The sequence below is a fragment of the Monodelphis domestica genome, chromosome 5 (genome assembly GCF_027887165.1).
Source record: "Monodelphis domestica isolate mMonDom1 chromosome 5, mMonDom1.pri, whole genome shotgun sequence".
Lineage (NCBI taxonomy): Eukaryota > Metazoa > Chordata > Mammalia > Didelphimorphia > Didelphidae > Monodelphis > Monodelphis domestica.
The window spans coordinates 235,562,076-235,586,832 of NC_077231.1; the positions used below are offsets into that span (position 1 = coordinate 235,562,076).

At 36.3% G+C, this 24,757-nt stretch overlaps 1 protein-coding gene across 3 annotated transcripts in view; it reads right to left on the reverse strand.

Moving 5' to 3' along the window:
- Positions 1-384: 384 nt before the first annotated feature.
- Positions 385-24,757, reverse strand: part of LMBR1 (limb development membrane protein 1) — a 208,867-nt gene continuing 184,494 nt past the window's right edge. For all 3 annotated transcript variants that reach the window (XM_001364700.4, XM_056799967.1, XM_056799968.1), the window contains 5 exons: positions 23,909-23,982; positions 23,562-23,652; positions 22,235-22,301; positions 8,037-8,198; positions 385-3,923 (listed from right to left, as the gene is read on the reverse strand). In XM_001364700.4, the coding sequence (XP_001364737.1) occupies positions 3,838-3,923; positions 8,037-8,198; positions 22,235-22,301; positions 23,562-23,652; positions 23,909-23,982 (480 nt within the window). In that variant the 3' untranslated portion in view covers positions 385-3,837. The remainder of the gene's footprint in view (positions 3,924-8,036; positions 8,199-22,234; positions 22,302-23,561; positions 23,653-23,908; positions 23,983-24,757) is intronic.

A 24,757-nucleotide genomic window follows, 5' to 3' on the forward strand; every position in this document is an offset into this window, starting at 1 on the left:
CTAATTTGGGTTCTTTGTTTTGTCCATGAGGGTGATGAAAAGTTAATTCTTTTTACTCCTCAAAGAGATTTCATTAAGCTGAGCTACAGTTTGCTGGGCCTTTTAGCGTCTTTAAACTCTGTTTAAGTTAGTTTTGTTATAAAGACCTATAGTCTAATTGTCTAATATTGATAGGTAGCTTTAATTAATGGTGATAGTAGAAATATTTATTTATTCCCCTTCCCTTCAAACAGGGGTCAGTAGATTCGCCTTCCAAGCTAATAGAGATGATTCACCATTACATAATACAAATCAAAATAAACTGTAGGGCATTTAAACTTTTGCTGTGGTTATATCTAAATTAAAAAAAAATTTTTTTCAACATTTCCAAACCAAAAGAAGAAATGACTTTTTGTAAAACTCTTTAATTGCTAAGACATTTTAAAACAGTCACACTCAAAAGTATCTCAGAGGAACAAACGACCAAAAGATAAACATCACAGTACAATCTATAAACAAGAATCATTTGCCAGGGCGTTCGAAAATTTGTACAGTAACATCAAAACAGTGTAATTTTAGTTTAAAAGTTTAAAAAGTCAATACTGTAGATGTACTTACATTTTTCAAACAAAACAAAACAAAACAAAAAAAGATCATATTCCAAGAGTCCTGCCATTATACATAAAACACTGTGCTAACAACAAAAAAACAAAAGGCCACATACTGGCTTAAATATAATTTTAAACACACATTTTTGGTCATATTTATGGTACACCGACACTGGAGTGACAAAAAAAAAAAAGGATATCTATGTCTCACTCACAACAAATGAGGCAGATGATGTTGCCAAGATGAGCTATACAAGCACCTTGAATGTAAATTGGGAGTCAAAACAATTTAGAACACGCCACCTATACCCAGCAGTAATGACTAAATATGGCAGTTCAAAGGATGTTTCAATGAAATACACACAAATTGCTTTCCCACTGATCTCTGAAGAGTTTAGTATGCAGAAAAGTTTGTTTCAAGAATGTACATTAAGCTGCTAAGTGGATGTTGAATTTGGCTAATATGACAAAGCAGCAGAAATCTGTTCAAATGTCTTGAGCAATTTATTAAAAATAGCGAAGAATCAATTAATAATGGTCTACCAAATCACACTGGCTCCTCTTAGTGCTACATAAGGTATCTTTCTTTCACTTAAGTTTACTAATCCAAGAAACCTTTGTGACTGGTGCTCCTGACACTCCATTAAACAGCTATGGGGAAGTGGGAAACATCAAAAAGCAAACACTGGATTTAATATAATCTTGTATCACTGCCTATGTAAATGGAAAAGAAATGCTGATGTAAGTAGTAACATTTGGGCCTCTTTTTTGTAGCAGTACCTCTTCTCTCTTGCTAGCAGACAACAAAAGGAAGACTGAGATGGTGACTGTTGGTGGTAACAGAACTGAATGCTGTTGGCCACTCCTGTTGTGGACCTTCAGTGCAGAAAAAAAAAAAGGTTGAACTTCAGTAGTAAGTCTCAGAAGCAATTTGAAAAAACAAATAATCAAAAATATAGTGGTTACTCTTAAAATCTAAATCTATTGTGATTATGTAGTAAGTTATGAGTCATTTAATAATTTGTGCTCATCACAATCACCATCACTGCTTGAGAAACATTAAAAAATAAGGAAGAAGATTTTATCTTAGCACACTGTATCACTCGCTACTTGTCTACATCAATTTTGGAAATAAAAGTCTACATATTACAAAAGCATGACAAATAGAAATAATTTATAAAAAGATAATTTAGTCATCACTTTTCTGACACCAAGTCCATGCCCCAGAATTCTTCCTTGAAGTGTACGATGCAGGTCAAAAATGCTATCCACTGCCACGTCTAATGACCATACAAAATATAATCGTCTAGGCTCCTGACTCTATTTCTCTCTTATAGCCTTCATCCGATCTTATCGGTTAAATCCTGTTCATAAGTCTTTCAGGCAGGGACTGTAGTCCAACCCTTGTATGTTTGCACATAACTGATGCCTAAATTATGATTAATTGTGAAATAAAAAGCAGAAACGAGGCAGCTGATCTTTATTAATTATCTAATACTTAATATTTGAGGAGCTCTTTCCATTCAAATGAGACTGCTTCAGGAAATTCACGAGTCTTGGATTCTTGGAGTGCTTAAAAACACTGAGTGTTTGATGGTGGTTATTTTTTAACCTGTATTGTAGATTTGACATCCTTCTGGTCTATCTGAAGGAAAGGGAAAACAGAGCCATAGCAGACTGCATGGAATATATGAATCTTCAAGAGTTAAAAGTCATTTCCTCATCATTGGGTTCTAAGTGAAAGCAAAGTTTCAGATGCCAAATATACACATTCCAGTTTTATGAATATAAACACACACACACACACACACACATACACACACACACACATGCGCACTCACGTGCTCACACATTCACACACTCCCTTAAATTCAGCAATGTGAAAAACAAACATTTTAGTAACTTTGTCTGAACACAGACAATCTATTCCCATACACATAGTGCATGTGTGTATATATAAATTGCATATATATGAATTTTGTGCAAATGTGTCCATATTATACATTTTACATGCAGAATTCTGGGCAATTTGCCCATGTATGGTCATATGGAATAATATTTTCTATTTTTCAATTGGTGGCATTGGTCAGCAAAATCATCTGATAGAAATAGATCATTTTAAAAATTATTACTTACATCACACTGCACTGCCAATCTTTTCTTACAACAAGCCTGTCCCTGCATAGACTTTGGGTAATAGATTTAAAATTTTATAAGCCTGATATTTAAGTTTTAGTATACAAAATAGTAATAAAGGACTAAATAACTCAGTGGCAGACATGGCTTTAGATGACCAATATTTATATTTTGATCAGTTGTCGGGCCATATCAGAGCAGAGAAATGATATTAACTTACCCAAAGGCCAGGAAAGCCACTGATACTTGGAAGCCTATGAGGTAAATCTAAATTATAAGTGGGATTCTCACACTGACAACTGTTATGGGGGTAAATGCTAAATAGAACAGACACAATTTTATAGATCTAATGTGACCACACAATACATCTTGCCATAGCTTATTATAATGCAAAACAGAAGACATTTCTGTGGCTCTCTAAGAAGCACACTAGGCTCAGATTTAAGAAGATTTGTCCCTTGGGCTCATCGGCTGATCCACCTTGTCTGTAACAATTACCAGAAGCAAAAGCTTCTATTATTCAAAATTAAACCTACAAAAAAACTTTTAAAAAGTCATTTCCAAATATAATTCTGGAATGCTAATCGCTAATTCTAATGCAGCCTACATTATAATAACTGACATTCACAAGCATTTAAAAACTGCATTTGGGGTGAGATCTTCATTTACAATCAAGAACACCTTCTACTAATATTTATATAACTTTTGGTCCAGTTTGTGATGGACTTTAAATGAATATGTTAAATATCTCAAAACCTGTTTTTTAAATATATTTTCATAGTAAGCAAGGACAGAACTTTCCAAAGTATGGATGTTACATCTATTGATGTACCATACTCTGTCTGCAGAAAAGTAATTCCATGTTCTTCTCGGGTTCCAGTCTTCAAGGAATCTGTAGAACATGTAGGTACAGGTCAAAAAGTCAGACTAGAAAAAGTAGAATCTGAAGTAACCAGATTCTCACAAGTACAGTGTGGAAAATGACATTTACAGGCTGGAGCTCAAAATATAAACCAAAAATTAGTACAAAAAATATTTTGATGACAATGACAGGAATGTCATGAGGTCGGAATTTTCAGTTCTTCTAACTGCAAAAGATTATTGATTGTCTCTCTCACAGTGATTTCTGATGCCCATTTGCAGAAGGTTTGGATGTTTCTGAGTCTCTTGCATTGTTTGAGAGCTGAAGTTTGTGAAGACCTGGACAGACATTAGAGATGGTAAAAAGGAAAAAAAAATATTGAAAACAAGTTGCTTCTGGTTTTTGTGATCTAACAGTTTCTGTTATCACAAATATCATTTGAATGACTGGTCAGCAGTCCCAGCTATTCCAGCTCCACTGCAAACCATTCCCAATTTCTCACTTCCACATTTCACAGAAAACTGAACACAAATTTGCTATTCTTCTCATACTTCAATGTGTGAGGATAGAGGAATAAGGGATAGAGAAAAATGCAAAGGTTGTCTCTAAAAGAGAGAAAAGAGAATTTAGCCATAAACCCTGGGAAAATATTCTAGAAAGGGAAGCTCTGCAGAGAGGCGTCTGGGGAGTTAACTGAAAAAAGCTCCCTCCTGAACTGTTCTTTCTGGAAGGAATAGCACCTGCTCCATCAAATTCCTATAACCTGACTACTTTTGTGGAGAAACTAGGAGGGTTTGTGCTTGGAAGATACCTAGGAGGTTTCCCTGCAGTGCTGGGGACAATTTGGCTGTGGCAGTTTGGCCAATGTAAACCAAAGGGTTTTACATATGGGACTTTTGGGTTTTACCTAAGAAGCCAATCCCAGACTTGGGGAAGGACTCAGTCCACCTGTGAGTCCTGTCTCCTCAGCCTTTTAGAGACAATCTGGGATGTTTAGTTTAGCTGGGCTTAGAAAGAGCAGGAAGTGACTAAGAAAGGTTTAAAGAAGATCAGAAGAGCTCCTTCATGAGAGGAACATAGAAAGTGGGAAGAGACAGGGCTGAGCAGAGATAGGACCTTACCTACCATTTCCTTAATCTCAATAAGTAAAATAAACTTGGTTTCCGAGAGTCTCGAGGGGTTTGTGCTTCACTGGCCCTGGAAAGGTCCCTATGTGGGTTTTTTCCCATCACCAATCCATCTAGGTGCTTCCTAATCAATATAACTCCTTTGGCAGGTATATTTCTTTTTCAAATGCTCAGGAAAAGAAACAGAAGAGAATATATTCTCCTGCTTTCACTGGGAGGTCAAGGAGGTGAAAACAGAAGAGAATGCTATGCTAAATGAAGTTCTAAACAGTCTAACAGGTGTTTTACAAATGTAGGAAGAAAACAGTTCTCCCAATCTTTTCTCAAAATTTGTGGAATTGAAAAACAAAACAAAACATCCCCGAAGTCACTGATGGTGAACCTTTTAGAGACAGAGCACCCCAACTGCTACCCTCACACAGCATGTTAACCCCCACCTTACCCCAGACGGGGGAGGGTGGAAGCACCCCCATTGGGTTACTGGGCAGAGGCCATGTGAGAAATGTCCTCAGGCACACATGGAGAGGGGAAGGGAACAGCCCCCTCCAGTACGCACGCCACAAGCTCACCGACACAGCTATAAGTGAATGCGCCCCTTCAAACTGAGGGCTCGGGACCCTCCCTACAGAACAACAACCCTGAGAAGTAAAAACCTTTTCCAGGAGGATAACAGAATATACTTTGGTGCCCTCAAATGGTTCTCTGTCTGATGGAGGCCAATGCTAGCTGGATACACAAAAAGGATAGTAGCTTCAGGATGTTGGGGGCTATGTGTGATCATTAATAGCTAACTTCGATACAACACCTACTGTGTGCGGGGCACTATGCTAAGCATTTTACATAGATTATCTCATCTGATCCGAGTGTGAGGAAAGAATAGAGCTACCAAAAGGCAACACATTCCTAGAAGAGGGGTATCGGGAGCTTAAGATGTCTTTAGGACATTAAGTTCCATTTGGAGACATCTAAAAGATGTTTAATAATTTTTTGGCTTGCTAATTTTTTTATTAACAAAAGAAACCTATAGGGATCATACATGAATTTAAAATACTATCTTTTTTCCCCTGTGGGTTAAAATATTGCAATAGCATTTTTTAATTGAAAAACTATTTCACAGATAAAAAATAAAAATTTTAAAAACCCTTGATTATTGTGCAAAACAGTAGAGCATTAAGGTTTTGGACCTGTAAAGAGTTTTATGTGCCTTTGAAATAGATCCCACTTCTAAACCTCGCTACATCTGATGGGATCTGTTTTTATAAGAATGTGTTGTGTACTTGTCTACAAAGATTCAGATAGCACCAATATGATATCCAACAAAAAAAGTGGTCTGTTAAGACAAAACTTAGAGGAAAATGAGACAAACTTTATAATTCATGAGTCAGCACCTGGTGCACCCATGTTCAGAATCTGGCACTTAAAAGTAGCATGCACGGGGACCGGAAAGGTATAATTTTAAATGTCTGATAAAAACAACAACAACAACCGTGAGCCCCGGCTTGCCCACATCTCTTGCAGATTCTGCTGCCTCCTTTATCCAAAAGGTTGACACAAGCACAAGTTACCTTTGATCTTCGTTAAGTAATATTTTGCCACTTTTATGAGGTTTCCTTAGGTTAATCCTTTCTCTACAAAATGATCTGTCTAAAACCCTTCATTCCCAAGGTAGGGAAGCCATTCTCGGGGCAATAATTCTCCCTCTCGAGATGGCTGCACCTGTTTGGGGAAGGGGGTGGAGATCAGAAAAGGGGGTGACAAAATACTTAGTGATGACACAAACTATACACATAAGTGGTTCATTTCTCTACGTGAGTGGTGTCTGCTGGAGAGCAGCGCCAGGCGTCACTGGCTGGGGCAATGCAGAGGCAGGGGTGAGGTGCCGGCTTAAAATGGACTGGGGTGACGGCATCTCTTAGTCATGGTTTAATGCCATCAGTCAATAAACCCTTCCTAGGTGCTGGGGGAAATGATCTTCCTTGTTCAATATTTCTGAGTCAAAGAAACAGCACAGAGGAGGAGGGGAGAGGCGCGAGGGCTGGGCTTGGGATGGCCCCGAACACCCCCACCAGGCGCAAGGCACTCGCTCCCTCGTCTATGCCACGGACGGGCCTGGAAGCTTCTGCTTCCTACCTATGTCCCCAGAGGGGGCAGCAGGCTGAGGCAGCCCCCAGAGGGACTTCATTAAGGTCCCCCGGCTAGCAGGGAATGAAGTGCTGCATGAGGGCGAGTCACTAGTACTGCATTATAGCTCTTTGGGCAGATGATGTCCTGCATTTGTTTGGTTCTTCTGAGAATACTAAAATGAAACACAAGAACAGAAGTCGATAGGGAAATGGCTACGACAAATAGATTTATTCCTTCTTCTGTAACAGATTTTAAAAACTGATGATAATAGTATTAGCTACTATTTATACAGAACTGACTATGCCAACTATGTTCTGTGTTTTATGATTATTATCTTATTTGATTCTCTCGACAGCCACCCCGGGAGATGTTAGTATATGTGCTGCCAACGCGAGCACAGAGGGAAGTGTATTGTCGTCTCCATTTGGCAGATGGAGAAGCTGAGACGAACAGAAATTAAGTCACTTGTTCACTCACACAGCTACAAAGTATCGGAGTCCACATTCGAATTCATGTCTTTCTGACTCCAGGCCCTTGACAATTTGAATGGTGATCTTAAGTCAAATACTACGGAATTACTCAGAATCTAAGATAACCTTCGGCCTTAATTGATATTAGAACGCTTATATTTTTACTCTAAAATGATATCCTGCTTTATCAAAGAATTCTGATTCTGCATCCACCGCTGGAAGTCTACCCGATAGTCCCCTTGTCCCCGGGCTATGGGGGTGGCTCTGGACTGTGCCAACAGAGCACAAGCTCTGGCAGGGTGGACCAGCCCAGAAGAGGACAAGAAGCACGGGTGCCAAGGGAAGTAACTGCCAAAGGAACCAATAAAGCAACGTACAAAGTGCTGGGGAATATTATGGTTCTGTGTCAAGAGTCAGAGCATCTATACACATGGCAGAAATCAAGCCTTTTCTTAACTTTTAAAATATAAAATTTCCAACTTTGAGTCAAATCTAAGCTTCATAAAAACCTACAACCAAAAAATTAGATTTATTTTGTTATTTAAAATATCATTTATGATGGTACTCATAGTCTACAAGAAACAGAAGTTATTTGGGGAGCTGACTGGATACCTCAAAAAGTCATATACAATGTAATCTGAGAATTACATTAGACTTAACATTAAAGGTCAAAAGTATGAATTAGCATGATAAACACATACACATCTCTCCCCTTCAAACCCCAAATTACCTAAGGCCTTGAAAAGTTCTTCTCGAACAGCAGAGGTGAACTTTCTGACTAGACATAAAGTTGTTACAATAGCAAACAGCAAATTGTAGGAGAGTACAATGTAGAAATTCCCTAGCCAGTTAAATCTTCCAAAGTCTCCAAGAAGATCAAATCTGGTAATTCCTGTTAAATAAACAGAAAGAAGAAAATGGCTTTTAATAAAATCCAGACCAGGGGGCAGCTAGGTGGCTCAGTGGATTGAGAGTCAGGTCCAGAGATGGGAGGTCCTGGGTTCAAATCTGGACTTAGATACTTCCCAGCTGTGTGACCCTAGGCAAGTCACTTAACTCCCACTGCTTAGCCCTTACCACTCTTCTGCTTTAGAATCAATATACAGTATTGATTCTAAGATGGAAGGTAAGGGTTAAAAAAAAAAACAGCCCCAATACTAACATTTCTGGCCCTCAGTTTCTTCACTTGTAAAATGATAAATCATAGGATGATCCCTTAGGTTCATTAGGGCCCTAAAAACTTATGAGTCTAATTAGCAAGCAGAAGGCATAACTTTCAATATACATATGGTCCTCCATGTCATCAGTCAATGATATTTTGTCAATGATATTTTTATTTTCCACTAAATTCCATAAATATTTAATTAGGTATTTATTTCACATTCAGTTCAATTTAATTCTGTTACAAAAGTTGTCCAACTTCACAACCCAAACCCATCTTAAGAAGTTTCCACAAGCTCTGTGCTCAAACCTCCCCCACCAATACACACACCTCAAGAGCAGTTCAGTGGCCCATGCACCGTACAACTGAGCTGGGAAAGCTGTGCCAGAAAAGAAGGAAGTTAGCAACAAGGCTGGGCTGAAAACTATGTCAAACAACAGGAAAAGCATCTTTCTGCTAAGAGAGCTGGAGTCAGGCTCAGATTCCAGAAACAAGTATTCATACAATGATTCTTTTCTTCATAGGCTTATTGGTCCCCAGGAAAACCATGCAGGCCTACTTAATAGAGAACTAAGACAGCCTTTTCAGCTACTGGTAAAACCAAACTGGAGCCCAAATAGCCTTATGATAATCCTTACTGGAGATCACCCTAAAAAACTTACATAACTTTTCAATTATTACAATCTTTTCAAAGATGAGAAAATCTTAATGTGCCCTCTTAATGGTACTTATGATCACAAACACTGACCACCTGATGAAAATCATTAAGGACTAAAAACTTTACATTATTTATCTTTATAATAAGGAAAAAAGACTTGTACAAGAATATTCATAGCTGTGCTCTTTGTGGTGGTAAAAAAAACTGGAAAATAAGGGGATGCCCTTCAATTGGGGATCAATTGGGAATGGCTGAACAAATTGTGGTATCTGATGGTGATGGAATACTATTGTGCTCAAAGAAACAATGAACTGGAGGAATTCCATGTGAACTGGAAGGACCTCTAGAAATTGATGCAGAGTGAAAGGAGCAGAACCAGGAGAACATTATATGCAGAGACTAATACACTGTGGTACAATAGAATGTAATGGACTTCTCTACTAGCAGCAATGCAATAATCCAGGATAATCCTGAGGGATTTATGAAAAAGAACTCTATCCACATTCAGAGGAAGAACTGTGGGAGTAGAAACACAGAAGAAAAACATTTGATTAATCATGTGGTTCAATGGGGATATGACTGGGGATGTAGACTCTTAATGATCACCCTAGTGCAAATATTAATAATATGGAAATAGGTCTTGATCAATGAATGACACATGTAAAAGCCAATGGAATAGCACATCAGCTACGGGGGTGGGGGGAATGGGGGGAGAGGAGGGAAAGAACATGAATCTTATAACCATGAAAACGTAAAAAGCTTGATTCAAAACTATCTTAAAAAGGAATGGACACTGAAAATGAATATTTTTCTAGAAAGTTAACATAAATTATAGCATTGCACTTTAAGTTAACTTTTCTTACTGATTTATATTTTATGTTATATCACCTAATTAGAAATATAAAAGCTATATTTTCTCTACAAAAGCTTATTTCTACAAAAGAAAAATGGAAAACAATGAGTAGCAAACCTCAGCCAGGAAGAAGCTGATTCTACTCAGCTATAGTATTTACTCTAAAGCCAGAGTGACTTTTGAGGTCTGGCCAACAAGAAGAATTTTCTTATACCACAGAAATAACAATCATTCCCCCCTTTCAGTATCCCACTCGAATATGTTGTATGTACAAGTCCATAAATGACGATGACCCCTCTATTCCATTCTATAAATAAAGAACATATCAAACAGAACTTTTCATTTAAGTAAGATCTTATCATTCCACCTCTGATACCACAAGTCAATGGGATTTAAGTTTTTAACCCACCTGAGCCAACTTTTACTTTTAGCAAGCACATTCATGTTCATAACTAGCAAAGAAATTTAGATATAATTTATATAGTGTCATACTATAAAATAGACATAAACATATGACTAATAAATTATATTTTCCAGTGTACTACAAACATAATTTAGTGAACTGGTCATAAATTCATTTTTACAGCATGATAAAATGTTGTTCTCAAATATTTTTTCAAAACTTCTGAAAAGAACACACCCATAACTTTGATAAACCATTTTATACATCAAAACCTCTTTGGCAAAATTTAGGTTCAGGTCAATTTTTCCCCTCTAAAAATTTAGATTTTTTGTTTGAATATTTAAATTACTTATGATCTCAAAACTGATTCATCTATTTGTTCTCAAAAATCACTATTTTTATTTTAGCAAGATCTTTTTATGAATCATTTAAGGATTTTGTTACTACTGGGTTTCTTATAAATTATCCTACTACCAATTGTTTGATTAATTAAAAACTAAAATTATGGGAGTTCTTTTAATGAGGAAGGGGATGTAGTTCTTTTAAAGAAAATGTTTGCCTACTTTAAATATTTATCTGCCTCAGCATTTTCTTTCTTTCTTTTTTTTTCCAAACCCTTGCCTTCCACCTTGGAATCAAAGCTAAGTATTGGCTCCAAGGTATAAGAGGGCTGTGTAATTGGAAATTTTGTACCTTTGAACTACAATTCCCAGGAGCCCACTGACTTCCTGTCATTACGTGCTGATGTAGATAGGAGATAAATTGGGTGGTCTTCCATTGCTAGCCCTTTTTCCTTCCTGGGATGGGACATCAGTGGAGAGGGCTGTTTGAACAGGTAGATTAGCCATGGGCACATGGTTTTATTTTGTTACTTCTAGTGATTATTAATAAATCTTATAAAATAAAATATTTGAAATTATTTTATATTAATTTCAATTTTTACAGGGACAAGGGCTAGGCAAGGGCTAGGTAATGAGGGTTATATGACTTGCCCAGGGTCACACAGCTAGGAAGTGTCTGAGGCCATTTTTGAACCCAGGACCTCTCATCTCTAGACCTGGCTCTCAATTTACTGAGCCACCTTGCTGCCCCCTGCCTCAGCTTTCTTAAATGTGAAATGGAGATAATAATAGCACCTACCTCCCATGGGGGTCACAAAGACCAAATGTAAGATTTGTAAAGCACACAGGTACTAAATAACTCTTTCCTTTTCTCCCCTCCCTCCCTCCCTTTTCTCCCAATGCAGGAACCTGTATTCTCTAGACCTCTCCTTCAGTTGTATGATTTGGTTCTCATAAAATTAGAAAGCATAAAATCCCTGTGAGTGAGGACAATGCTTTACTTGTCTCAGCATCTGGAACATTGCCCTACATGCATGTGTACTTCATAAGTGCTTAGTGAACATATCAAACCTTTTCTGTTACACAAACATGCCTGCGTAATCACAAGAGACAAAAAAGCAACAATCTACACTGACTCAAGATATGCCTTCAGAATATGTCAAGCTGCTGGTATGCTTTGGCTTCAAAGGGGATTTTTAACATCAGCAAAAGTATCTCAAATGCTAAAATCATCAATGAGGTTTTTTCTGCTCTCCAACTACCTGAAACCTTGGCTGGTGTACATTGCTCTGCCTATACAGGTGGAAGTGACCCTGTCTCTAGAGGAAAGCACTAGGCAAATGCTGCTGCAAAACTCACTGCTATAGAAGGCTCTGAATTAATCCTAAATTTGGCAACTATCAATGACTCAGATTTATCCCTTTCCTATAATGAAAAAGAAATTTTAAAAATGGAAACAAAACTTCAAGGCAAAACAGATTAATGGAGTATGGATGGCATCTGAAGGAAAACCCCTACTCCCTAGAACTTTTTATCATCAAATCTGTCAATCCATCCATAAAAATGGTCATTTTGGAACTCAAGGCATTGTAGACTCTGTGAAAAAGTATGGATTGCCCCTGGCTTAACTAACATCACTTCTAAAGTGTGTATAGCCTGCAAAACCTGCCAAGCATTAACCAGCATGTCTTTTGTGGAAGAGCTTTTGGTGGACGTACTTTGGCTTACACACTTTTTGAACATCTGCAAATAGATTTCATTACAATGCCAAAGGCTGGACATTACAAATTCTGTTTAGTCATAGTAGACCAGCTAACCAGATATCCGGAAGCATTTCCAACTGCTAGAGCACCAGTGGCATTTATTGCCAAAATGCTTTTAAGAGAAATCATACCTTGTTTTGGCCTGCCGGCCCAGATTGATTCAGACAGGGGAACTCATTTTACTCATTTGGTTCTGTCACAAATTTACTCATGTTTAGGGATTACTGTAAATCTTGAAATTTCTCAGACTTGTGAATGTTAAAAATTTTCCCCAATGGGAAATTCTCAAATGGAACAATTTCCTACTGGGAACATTCCCCATTTTGACTGTGAGAACTCGCCAGGATCAGAAATGGGAGGACCTCTACTCCACCCATACTTAAAACTGCTTTAGGGGAGAAAACTCCTTGCTAAACAATGAAAGTACTTGGACCCATGCTTATGATGAGGCAAGGAGTTCTTTGAGCCATGCCTGTTTTTAGAATTGATACAATGGGATGCTAGGTACCTATAAAGGTCAGGCAACTTGTAAACTTGCCAGGAGCAAAGAGGTGAAAACTTACTTAGAGGTTTTCTCTTGAGGGGATTAGTTGACTCAGCTGTTTTCTCTGGTTCAGACATACCGAGGGGATTAGTTGACCCAGCAGTGTTTTTAGAATGGGTTGTCCTTTGGAAAACGTCTACTGTGATTGGTAGATGTAAGGACTTAGGGGAGGTGACATAGGAGAAAACACCCTATATAAGAAAAAGCAGAATCTCTTGAAAGACAATCCTTTTGGAGAAATCTCTTATGAGGATCGCTTGGGAAGAATCTCTTGAGAGAGGCTCTGGAGAAGGGAAGCTCTTGGAGGACAATCTCTAAGGAGGTTTCGCTGGAGCTCCTCTGAGGGGACTCTGTCCCTCTGGAGGCTCTGGAGAGAGGCCCTTTGAAATAGTCTCTGGCTGGATCTCTCTTTGAGGAGGACTCTGGCTGGAACTCTCTCTGAGGAGATTCTGTCACTAGAATCCTTGCTTGGACAGACTTTGTGGTGAGTGATAAAAGACTGACTGACTGATCTCTCTCTCTTAAGATTCAGGTCTAGGCCATGTTGGCTTAAGGCCCTTAATACTTACTTCCTTTCTCTCTCTCTCTCTCTTTTCTTTAATTCCTCATTGAATTATTAATTAAATTCTCTATAAAACCCAGTTGACTTGGGTATATTCATAATTGGGAATATTTCCCTGGCGACTACCTTATACTTGATTTTAAAACCAAGAAACTGTAGTGAAACATATTTTCTGCGGTCACAATTTACTCACCCACTCTTATATCTACTATAATTTATATCTTCCACTATTTAATCACTACAGTTTATGACATCAACCATTTTAATTATTACATTACACCAAAGTTTCATGTACCATGCCACATACCACCCCCCTTCCCCACCCCCACCCCCAAGTTCAGGGCAAGTTGAAAGAATGAACAGAGAACTTAAAACCATGATTGGAAAATTATGCACTGAGATTCATTTGAAATGGCCTAAAGCTCTCCCTCTGTCGCTACTCTACCTTTGAAGCAGGTGCCCAGAGTAGATCTACACATTTCACTATTTGAGATGCTGTTTAGTCATCCACCAATGCATGCTAAACTATTTAACCCTGTGTATACATCACTGCTAGAAGGAGATACTTCTATTGCCTCATATATACAAGATCTACAAATCAAAATACGAGACCTTCAGGAATCCAGAGCCATGGTGCAAGCTGGACCTATAGACTTTTCTCTTCATGATTTAAATTCAAGAGACACAGTATATGTAAAGAACTTACAGTACACAGGAGCAACTCAGCCGGTCTGGGAAGGTCCATTCCAAGTACTATTAACAACCCCAACAGCGATAAAAATTGGAGAAAAGACATCATGGATCCATTGCTCTCATGTGAAAAGAGTACCTTCCATCGGAAATGACTGACTGAATACATCAAAGATAAGACTACAGAGACAACTGGACACTATTTTCAATGACATTGAACTCCTGAACTTATACTTTTCAATAAAAGGTTTGATTTTGAAATAGAATAACTAATAGTCAAAAGGAAGTATATGATTTCTATTATATTATAGAATTTGTTTACAAATGATTTTTATTAATATACTTTTATAGGATTATACAAAAATTTAAAATAACTAAATGATAGGTAAGTGACAAAGTGTTTTAAGTTTTGGTCAACACCCACCTCAGGGGAGATATTATATTTATATTCTTGTATATTTTTTGTACATAATAATAATTGTAAACTTTTATGTGGTATTTGTTGAACGTGGATTAATATCTTCAGGTTCTTATTTCTGTGGAGTATATTCAGGATTGTGTTATTTGTAACTAATTATTTGTAACTTTGTAACTATAATTATTTGTGTAAAAACCAAGATTATTTTTGCTTACTTTCTTTCTCTATTTACTTCTGCAAGGCTCATCAAAAAGGTGGCCAACCTTTTCATGACCTTGCTTGGGGTAACAAACATACAGAGTGACAAATGGACACTATATGAAAAAGCATAACGACCCTTTATTGAGTTCAAACAAAGCAATATATAGGTTAAGACCACAGGAAGATATGATGTTACCACCCAGCAACAGCAGGAACCAATAATTGGGCAGATTCATAGAAATTCATGACGTTACCTGCCAGGCACAGGGAAGAACCGAGAGGATTCCAAACAAAGACAAAGAAGCAACTTTCCCACAGTCTCTCACAATTTCTCACAACCCTTATCAGTCCTCTGCAGGATACTCCAACCTTACAGTTTCTTTCTCACAAACCTTATCAGTCCTCCCTCTGATGCTACTCCAATCTTGAGCACACAGCTGGGCAGGTCGTACACAATTCAATCCATGACCCTAACTATGCAGCCCAAGCAGAGAGAAGAGGAGGCTTAACCCTTACGGTTCCACCTTTACGGCAATGCCTCGACTACAATTTCTCCCTGTTTCTCATGTTAGGATAGTTTTCTATTACAAAGAATTAATAGTATAGGCAATTTAAACTAGGAATATGTGTATAAGTATAAGATAGTTATGTTTGAAAGATCCATTGGGGAGACTAGTCTCCCAAAGGATCTCAGGGTGGATTGTGTTAAAGGTATTTTCTTAATCTCTCCCTCTGTGTCCTCAAGAGGATAAAGAGAAGGATTTCTAAGTATATCAGAACTGAGGGGAGTCAGTGAGCCAGAGCTGAAGATTCCATTACCAGGGAGACCCTGATTGAGGAGAGGAAGTAAGGCCCTCAGATAGGAAATTAGAGGGGACAGTGGGTGAGTGAGGAGAAAAGGAAGCAGTCACTGACAATTGGGGGTCTTTTGCCTCTGGGATCTCTAGAGAGCAGGAGGTCTGTCTCTGAGGCAAGGAGCTACTGACAGTTGGGCTGCTATAGAAAACTGATTGAAAGAGTGAGTGGTGGCTGTCTATTATTTTAGGGAGTTAGGTAGTCAGTGAATAATTTATAGATAGAGTAGGGTAAGATAGGCCTGGCCTGACAGGCAGAAGAAACTGTCCTCAGAAGACAATTAGGGATAGGTTTAAGAAATTTTAGGTAGTTATTAGGAATTTTAGGTATATTTATAGGATATAAGATTAATCATCTCTATTTCCTCTTTTCTATCTTTCTATCTGTACTTCTTTCTCAAATTAAACAAAGTTTCTGTTAAACTGCTCTCCTTACTTTGTCAAACTCCTTAATTTAACCCTTACAAGTGGAAAGTGATAGTTCAGCTATACCCTTAGTTCTCATTGGGCTAAACTGATTCAACAACCACTTACAACAGAAACACTGAGAACCTGGCACTATTTGGCAGGCTTAGATAGTTACCTGCAGGGCTATCAAGGGCACAGATGCTTGCCCACATGCCAATGCCCCCGAAAAACACGTGGCAGTAGTTCAGTGTGGGAGGCCTCAGGCAGTGGTGGAAGGCCATCATCCCTCACAGAGGCACTCTCAGAAGAAGCCCTAACCAGGAGGCTTAAGTGCCCTCTGCAGATGGGACAATAGCACTGATGCAAACAAGGTAAACCCAGGCCTTCCCAAGGCTGATCTCTGTTAAGTGCACTGAGGTCAGGCACACTCCTCCAGAAATTCAGGTTGTGTCCAGGCAGAAGCATCTTTCAGTTCTGCTCACATTTCTTGGTGGGGTGGAATGGGGCAAGGCAGGAAGCATTGGAAGAGGCGTGCCTCCTGACTTTCTCCAGGAAGGATGCGCCCAAGGTGGAGCACTACCTCTGCTGAATGCTTTCATAGCCTGGCAACTTTCTTCTATCTACATGGCAACTAGGCCATCCATTAACAATCATGTAACTGGCCTGGTTCTGCTATAATGTCTGGCTCTTGACATTTGGTATTCCTTTTTTAAAAATTCAAATATTTCAAATTCACAATTACATGGAATGATAATATTCAACAGATAGCTTCCAAAATTATAAGATTCAAACTGGCTCCCTCCCCCCATGCAGGGGTGGCACACGATTTGATCTGGGCCAAACCTGTATTACCATTCAAAACATACTTCCATATTCACAATTGCTGTAAGAGCACACTCAGACAAAACCAAAACCCCAAAAGAAAACCATAAATACTCTGATGTGAAAGAGAGCATGCTTTGATCCATATCCACCTGACTCCAACCCTACTGTTCTTTCTCAGCATCCAGTATTCTTGATGGTGGTTCTGTCCTTAGAGCACAACTCTTATATTTGTTGTTTCTATAGTTAAGACAGTTTGGGAATGATATTTCCATTTTTTAAAAGCTCAATTTAAATATGTTTCTATCTTCAAGAGCATAAATCAATTTGATTATTTTTGAATTTCATTTATTTTCTTTAGTAATAGCCACATAATTTTCATTAGTTTTAATCTAATGCAACTTTAAATATTAAATAATGCTGCTCTTATCCTTTTATCATTGTGCTACTGGTGCCTCTAGTACAGGAAGGCTTGCAGTAAAAAATGGAAGAAGCCAAGGAGGTCACTAGTCAGAGCAGAGGAGGAAGAATGATTTGGGCATAGGGAGAGCCAAAGAGAATGCCCAGAGCTAAAAGATGCAGAATTTTGTTAGTGGTTGAACCGGGAGGCAAGTGTCTGGACCAAAGAGTACCTGTCAAGGGTAAGGGCCAAGAAGGCTGAGAAGGTAGGAGGTAACTGGTTATGGAGGGCTTTGAATGACAGAGCAAGTAGGAGGGGAAAGGGATGGGATGGAGGGAAGGAAAGAGATAATTTAGAAGTAAAAAAGAAGTTTTTTTAAGAATGTTAAAAATAAAATTTCATATGTAATGGGGAAAAATGAAAAATTACTTAAAAAAATTAAAACTGCCCCCCAAAAGAGTAATGTCATAATCAATGAAAGCTGCCTCTTTACAACTAATGTTGGAGAATGTGGAGTCATCCTCAAGTGACATAAAAACACACACCAGAAAAACTGAGAACTGTAAATTTTGTGTTCAGTGTGGAAATAAGTATCAGTATTATGCTCTTAACCTAGGCTTAAATTCAGAGGCAAGTAAACCCTCCCTGTGCCTTATCTATCTATAAAATCTATCATCTGTAAAATGATAGAATTCAAGACCTAAATCCTCTTAAGTGATAATTCCAAGAAGAAATCTTCCCAGAACCCATCCAACTCCACCCTGGAATGTGTATTTGCTTCTGGAGGGAAGAGGGAAACTCTCCCTCTCCAATGCTCTCCATCCTCAAGCTTCTCATAGCATTTTGACTAGCTCTCTCCTTTGCACTTAGTAACATTCTTCCTTCTAACCCAATTATTTGTGCACATACCTTCCCTTCTAGAACATAAGCTCCTTGAGGGCAATGTCTGTGCTTAACAGACATCATACCTGACATATAGTTGGTTCTTAATATTGGTTTGAGTTGAATTAACCTGAATATTTGTCAAAAGATCTCTGGCCATGCAGAGCCAATCAACCTTACTGTCCTGGTGATATTTTTCTGGTCAGGATTTTATGTTTTTAAATCTGACAGACCTGAACTTAAGATTATCAGCTTTTTAAAAAGTGTAATCTATTTAATTAATTTCTTTAGATACTTACAGATCTCTATACTCAGGAAATTATTTTATATATTTTATTATTTATATATGTGTGTGTATATATAAAAATGTACACATATACATACATACACACACACCTACTCATATACATAGTAGCATTCATCTTTAGCCATGAACTAAAAGAACAATAAGAATCAGCAAGAGTCAAGATCATACACTAAATCTATTTAGCATTAATGGTAGTAAAAAATCCCAACTTTTTATGTTGTTAATATTTTTCATTATGGACGCAAGTAAAGTTTTTATATTAGTCAAATGTTATGTACTCATTTGACAATTGATTTTTGGTAGCTTTTATTTTTCTTTTTTTAAAACTATTTGTGAAAGTGTCATTTCTTCCAGTGTTAGACAAAAGGACTGAAGAAAGAAAGATTTAGGGATACATTTAAGAAAGCCCACATGAAACCCTTTTCTAAAAAAGACTGGTTTTTAAACAGACTCCTCTCATAAAGGAAACAAAGGGAAATAATCCACTTTATCTCCCGTAAGAAGATGACAGACTTTATGGGTACTGGTTGAAGAAATGTATGGGGAGGTGATTAAAACAAATTTAAGGAGCATTTGGGAAAGTGACAGAATTGTTGTCTAGCAATATATGTACAATATTTCATTGTGTCTTAAATGCAGAAAATCAGAAAGAAAACAAGGCAACTGTTAAAACAATGAATAAAACAGAAGAGTTGGTGAAAATACCTTTGAAGTCTACTGGCATAATTTTAAAAAACGTATTCATGCATTTTATTTTGACATAGAGGAGACTTCCCAACAAACTGAGCTGATTTACATGGTTTATTTCTGGGAATCCTTTTCACCTTTAGTTAAAGGAGATTTTAAAGTACAATGTACAAAGTGTCTATCAGTATTAGTTATATGCTCATTAAGACAAAACAGAACAGGGAAATCATAAAAATATGGTTTTTGGATAGAATTCATTATTGCTCAGAAAATTATACTAAAAAAGTCCAATTATAGAAAAACTTAGGTATAGGCATATTTCAAGAGAAAATTATATTTCAAACCTCCTATAGTAATTTATCAGTCAATTAAACAAATAAATGTGACATCTAAAAGGTCTAATAATCCCACAAACCATGGGATCTTCAAAATCTTTAGTCTATGTCTAAACATCTACAACAGTTAAAAAAAAATACATTTAAAGAATTCTGAAAGACATTTAAAAATAAAACTTCTTTGTACTTCCAGCAGATTACAGCATCACAACTAATATTCATATCATCCACAAAATGTACATATGGGTAAAATTTTCCTCACAACTTTTTTCTCAGTGATATATTCAGTGTACTTACTGAAAATATTCAACTGAAAGCCTCAATGCTCCTGAAAGTAACACATTTTTTGTATAATTCCATTCTACTCTCATGTGAAAATTCTAATATACCCAATAAAATGTGATTTTCCCCATTTAAAATAAAGTTAAAAACTATATATCATAATTATTAAGTAAAATAACTCAAAAGTTATATTGTATAATTCAGTTATATCACTCATAACTATTGATGTATTTTTAACGTAACCACAAAATGCTTTGAATTTTAAAGCAAAAACATCCTTGCCTTAAACTATTTGCCCCATTAAAATATAACCAACATCTAAGTTCCTTTTCAATATTATTTACAAGTAAAAGAGTTGGTGTCTGAAAAGAAAAAAAGGAAGGCTTTCTGAGATTATTTTCCTCCCTACACCTCACGTTAGGTACCAGTCCAACTTCGATCCTAACAATGTACTCGTTAATTTCAGAGGCAAGTGACAGATGTGACAATGATGACCAGGATAAAGAGAGAAAGTTCTATAGCTTTATACTCAGTGCTTAAATACACACTCTATCCCCTGCCTGGAGACATCATAGCTAGATGATCACAAATCCTCTATTATAAATAAGTACAATATCCACAACTGCCTACATTTCATCTTCTTATATTCAAATACTCAATTCTAAAGGGTTCATATGTGAATTACTTGATAACTTTCTCTAGTTTGCCTTTCCCATAATGCTAAAATCCAGGGTTTTTTTTTTTTCTGTTAGCCTAGAACCTTGATTTTTTTAATACTGTGAAAAGCCTCTATGAATCTGTTTAACGTATTTATTTCTTTTCATCTATTCAGTGCCATTGGGCATAACATGTAATGCAATGCATGTTGATATTTTGCAAAGCACCACATGACTCACTGTACTCTAATGCACTCTTATTAATCCTGTTTGGACAGCTGGGTCCAGGCATTTGTTAGCTGCATTTTAATTGTCCTATCTTTCTTTCCCTTTCTTCTGTTTTATTCTTCTATTTATCTCTATGGCAAACTATTCAGGAATTTCATTTGTTGGTCTTCAGAAAGTGAGTTTTGCCATTAATTTGTTTTCTTTGTATTAGCAACGGTGCACAGCGTGTGTACTTTTTTTTCCATAGAATCAGTTTATATTATTACCAACAGTTAATCTTAAATTACAGTGCATAAATGAATTATACAAGTGTTAAAATGGCATGGTGGTTTCAATGCTTCAAAAGTTACTTGTGAAATGTCATAATACACATAATCAAATTTGGTTTCAAGTCACTAAATTGTATAGATTCCACATTTAGAGATAAGCACACCACAGGCAGATGTCAAAACAATGACATACACTTTACTTAAAAGCCAAGGTAATAGAAAAAAAAGAGAAAAAAGAAAGCCATATTAGCATTTAGAATAGTTCTTTGTTGTGTTTATACAAAGTTTTAACTTTTTATTGGAAGATGAAATTATGCATAAGAATTGTGAGCAAAACTACAAAGTTTGCAATTTCTTGTCACTTCCTAAAATTTCCCCCATATGAGTTCTTCACAAATAATAGAAATTTTAAAAAAGCTAAAACTAAGACAACTCAATATTGCTAATGTTTTAAAAATAGTTAATTCATCTTAGTCAGCTAATGATAATTCCAAGAATTCCCATAAGCTAAGGTATAGGTTTTTAGAATTTAATATATTTACTTAAAAAGAAATTTTATTCAGAAATAACATTTTTTTAAAGAGTCAAGAAGGAAACATTCCATATATGTTTGTAAATGACAAGGTGATAAAATAAAGGCTTGTTCAGATATAGGAGCATGAAGGAAAATTGAAAATCTCTGTAAATCTAAAATCTGTCCAATACTAGCATGTAAATCTCTGACTATCCCAGTAAAATACACATTCAGTCAATCTCTATTTTCCTAAATTTTAATGTTTTCTGGACTCAGCTTAAATATTTCTGCCAAATTCTTTTGTCACTTCCTTTTTAAAAATTTCTGTTTTATTCTATTCCCATTAAGAAATTTTAAAGTTTATTGTTTCTTCACTAAAGGCCTTAAAAGGTGATGTGGTCATGTGAAAACATCTATATAATCTGATGAGGCTATACTACTACATGAAAAATGTTTGATTTTTACTTTATAAAAGTTATTGGTCTTATTCCTACTATTCCCAGCTCCCTGTAGATTAAAGTATGTCTGTATAAGAAGTGTATAAAATAAGAACAATAAAGATGTACTTCAGAAAGTGATGAAGTCCCTAAGAGAAAAAAATCCTAACTAAAGATCATAGTTTAAACTGTTGAGCAAAGTTCTGAAACATGGCAAAAAATTTCAATTCATAATTTTTCAGTCAAACTTACCCAAGGTTCTTGACATCACAGGTAGTGCAGAACTCAAGACTAAGATTGAAACACAATTTCCAATTATCTGTTTCAATAAAGAAAAAAGAGTTTATAGTTAAAATAATAGAGGGAAGAAAAAATGATTAAATTTCTAGGAATTTTGTAATCCTATAACATCTTATAATTTGTTTACTTATTTGATAAAATTTTATAATTCTCATTACAGAAATGAAAAGCTGTTAAGAACCCTTAAGTATACACTTAAAGTTATATCCTGAGTTCCTAAAAGATACTTCAAAAATAATATATTCAAAGCCCTCACTTAATAATCTGATTTATGGAAGTGAGTTAGTCTGTAAGGATATATTCACTAACAAGTGACATATTAAAAAATCAAAATAGCACCAAATTTTCCAAATTAATTTCCACTAACTTTCTCATTTCTTTAGTAGTGAAAAGAATTAACAACAATAATCACATGCACAAACCTACCTATGTTCTAGGAACTAATTTCCTAGTAATTTTCTATTAATACTAACCTTATTGTTATTTTCTTATATTTTAAAATAAAGCTTATTGTTATCTGAAAATACTATTTTCTGGCAGTTCAACTAGATATTTCACATCTGTTCACATAAATCTGTCTTGTCTTCCAAAAAGTTATAGAAAAATAAAAGCAATAATTTTAGGCTTTCTCCAGAATCCTTTCCAACAATCAATGGAAAACAATGCATTCACAACAGAAGAAAAATCTGAGTTATATCACTAATTTTTCTTCTCCATTTGTGGTCCTACTTTAAGAACATGTCTGGACATTTTGTTTTTTTGAATCACTATAAAAGAATTTGGTTTTTTGAAGCTAGTGTCAGATTGTGGAAAGTCAAATTAACTTCAGGTTGTAAAATGAGACTGAACAGAACCCTTTACTTTTACTTTAATTATTCAAATTTGAAATGCTTTGTCTCTACTACTTGTAGCAACTAAGTTCTTCAGATTTCAAACAGTCTCCTGAAGTACAGTTAGCACAATCAAAGTTACTCATTAGCAATACGCTTTCTTTGGGGGGGGGGGGGGGGAATCCTTTCACTAGCTTTTCTATAGCTGGTTAACAAGCTCTGCTATTTCAGGCATTTTACAAGTGAATGGATGCCATCCAAATTAAACAGAGCACATCCTTTTTCCCACTCATTCAGCATTTTGAAAATCTTCCAGTTTGTGTTTGCGCAGCTTACAAACAAATACTGATCGTAGTAAATGAGCCATTCAGGGCAATTACTAAATAAAACAGTCAGTATGTCTTGGGTGGCAAAAGGGTGGCCATCACCACCTCGGTCTTTTACCTTACCTTTGTCATAGTCGTGTCGTCTTTCCTGGGAGTAAAGCTCCCAAAAAAGCGGAGGCTGTAGAAGCCGACAACGGAGGACACCATAAGGTAACTGTGAGAATCAAGGAGAAAAGCTCTCCAAAGGAATGCAAGTTTCACTTAGGTTCTCAGCAGTCTCCGAAAAGCCTTAAGAACCAAAGGAAAAACAAAACACAACAAAACAAAAAAACACTTCAAGTGCTTGAGAAGGATTGACCTGTTCTTTTCTCCCCCTTTCCAGGAAAATGTCTTAGTAAACTACCAGTGTCCCAGAAAACTAGACAGAATACTTGTTAATAGACAGAATTCCAACTTTTAAAAAAGGATACAAAATCAAAATTATTTCAAGTGCTGCTCCCACAAAACCAAAAGTAGAAAGGGAAGCATTTCCTATGCCAGGTCCCTACAAAGAAAACATAAAAAAACTTTTTTTTTCCAAAATTTCAGTGGCACAGACATTTATTTTTCTAAATTTAGTAACTTTGATACATATAGGTCTATCAAAAATGTTAATTACTTTTAGAAAATATAGACTTTTAAGGACAAATAAAAAATGAAGTTCAGAATGTGTACTCTTTATCTGACCCTTTAAGATTTGGAATTATTTCATAACACTTGTAACAAATCAGGTGTAATTCATTTATTTATCATTTAAGGTGTTTAGAGTATTAACATACTTGTAAGAGAGGGAAAAAAAAGGTTGTTTTGATATTATATAATTAATCAGGGTAGAGGAGAGAAATCATCAAGAGGAAAAAAACTTAAAAATAGAATAATCTCACCAAAATAGAATTATGGTCATCCTGTTACTGAAGCATATCACACCAGTGATGCAATTTAATATGTGAAATACTATGTACATTTTTTGTGGCAAGAACAAAAACTTCAAAAGTGGGGTATGCCCAATTCCTGTTCTGTTACTTTAAAGAAACAATTTGCTATTCCTTAAAGCTTTCTAATAGAAAGATATATCTGCCTGCATGAGTTATTTAGAAAATATACCATAAATATCTCAAAGCCTTGATGAATTCCTCAACCTTAATCTAGAATTTTAAAGAAGAGAGGCTTAGGTCCATAACTAGAAAAGCAGAAAATCAAGGGCAACATTTTAAGTAATACAGAAAAATTCAGCACAAAAAAAATTGGTAAAAGCATAGAGCCTATTCAATTCTTCAAAT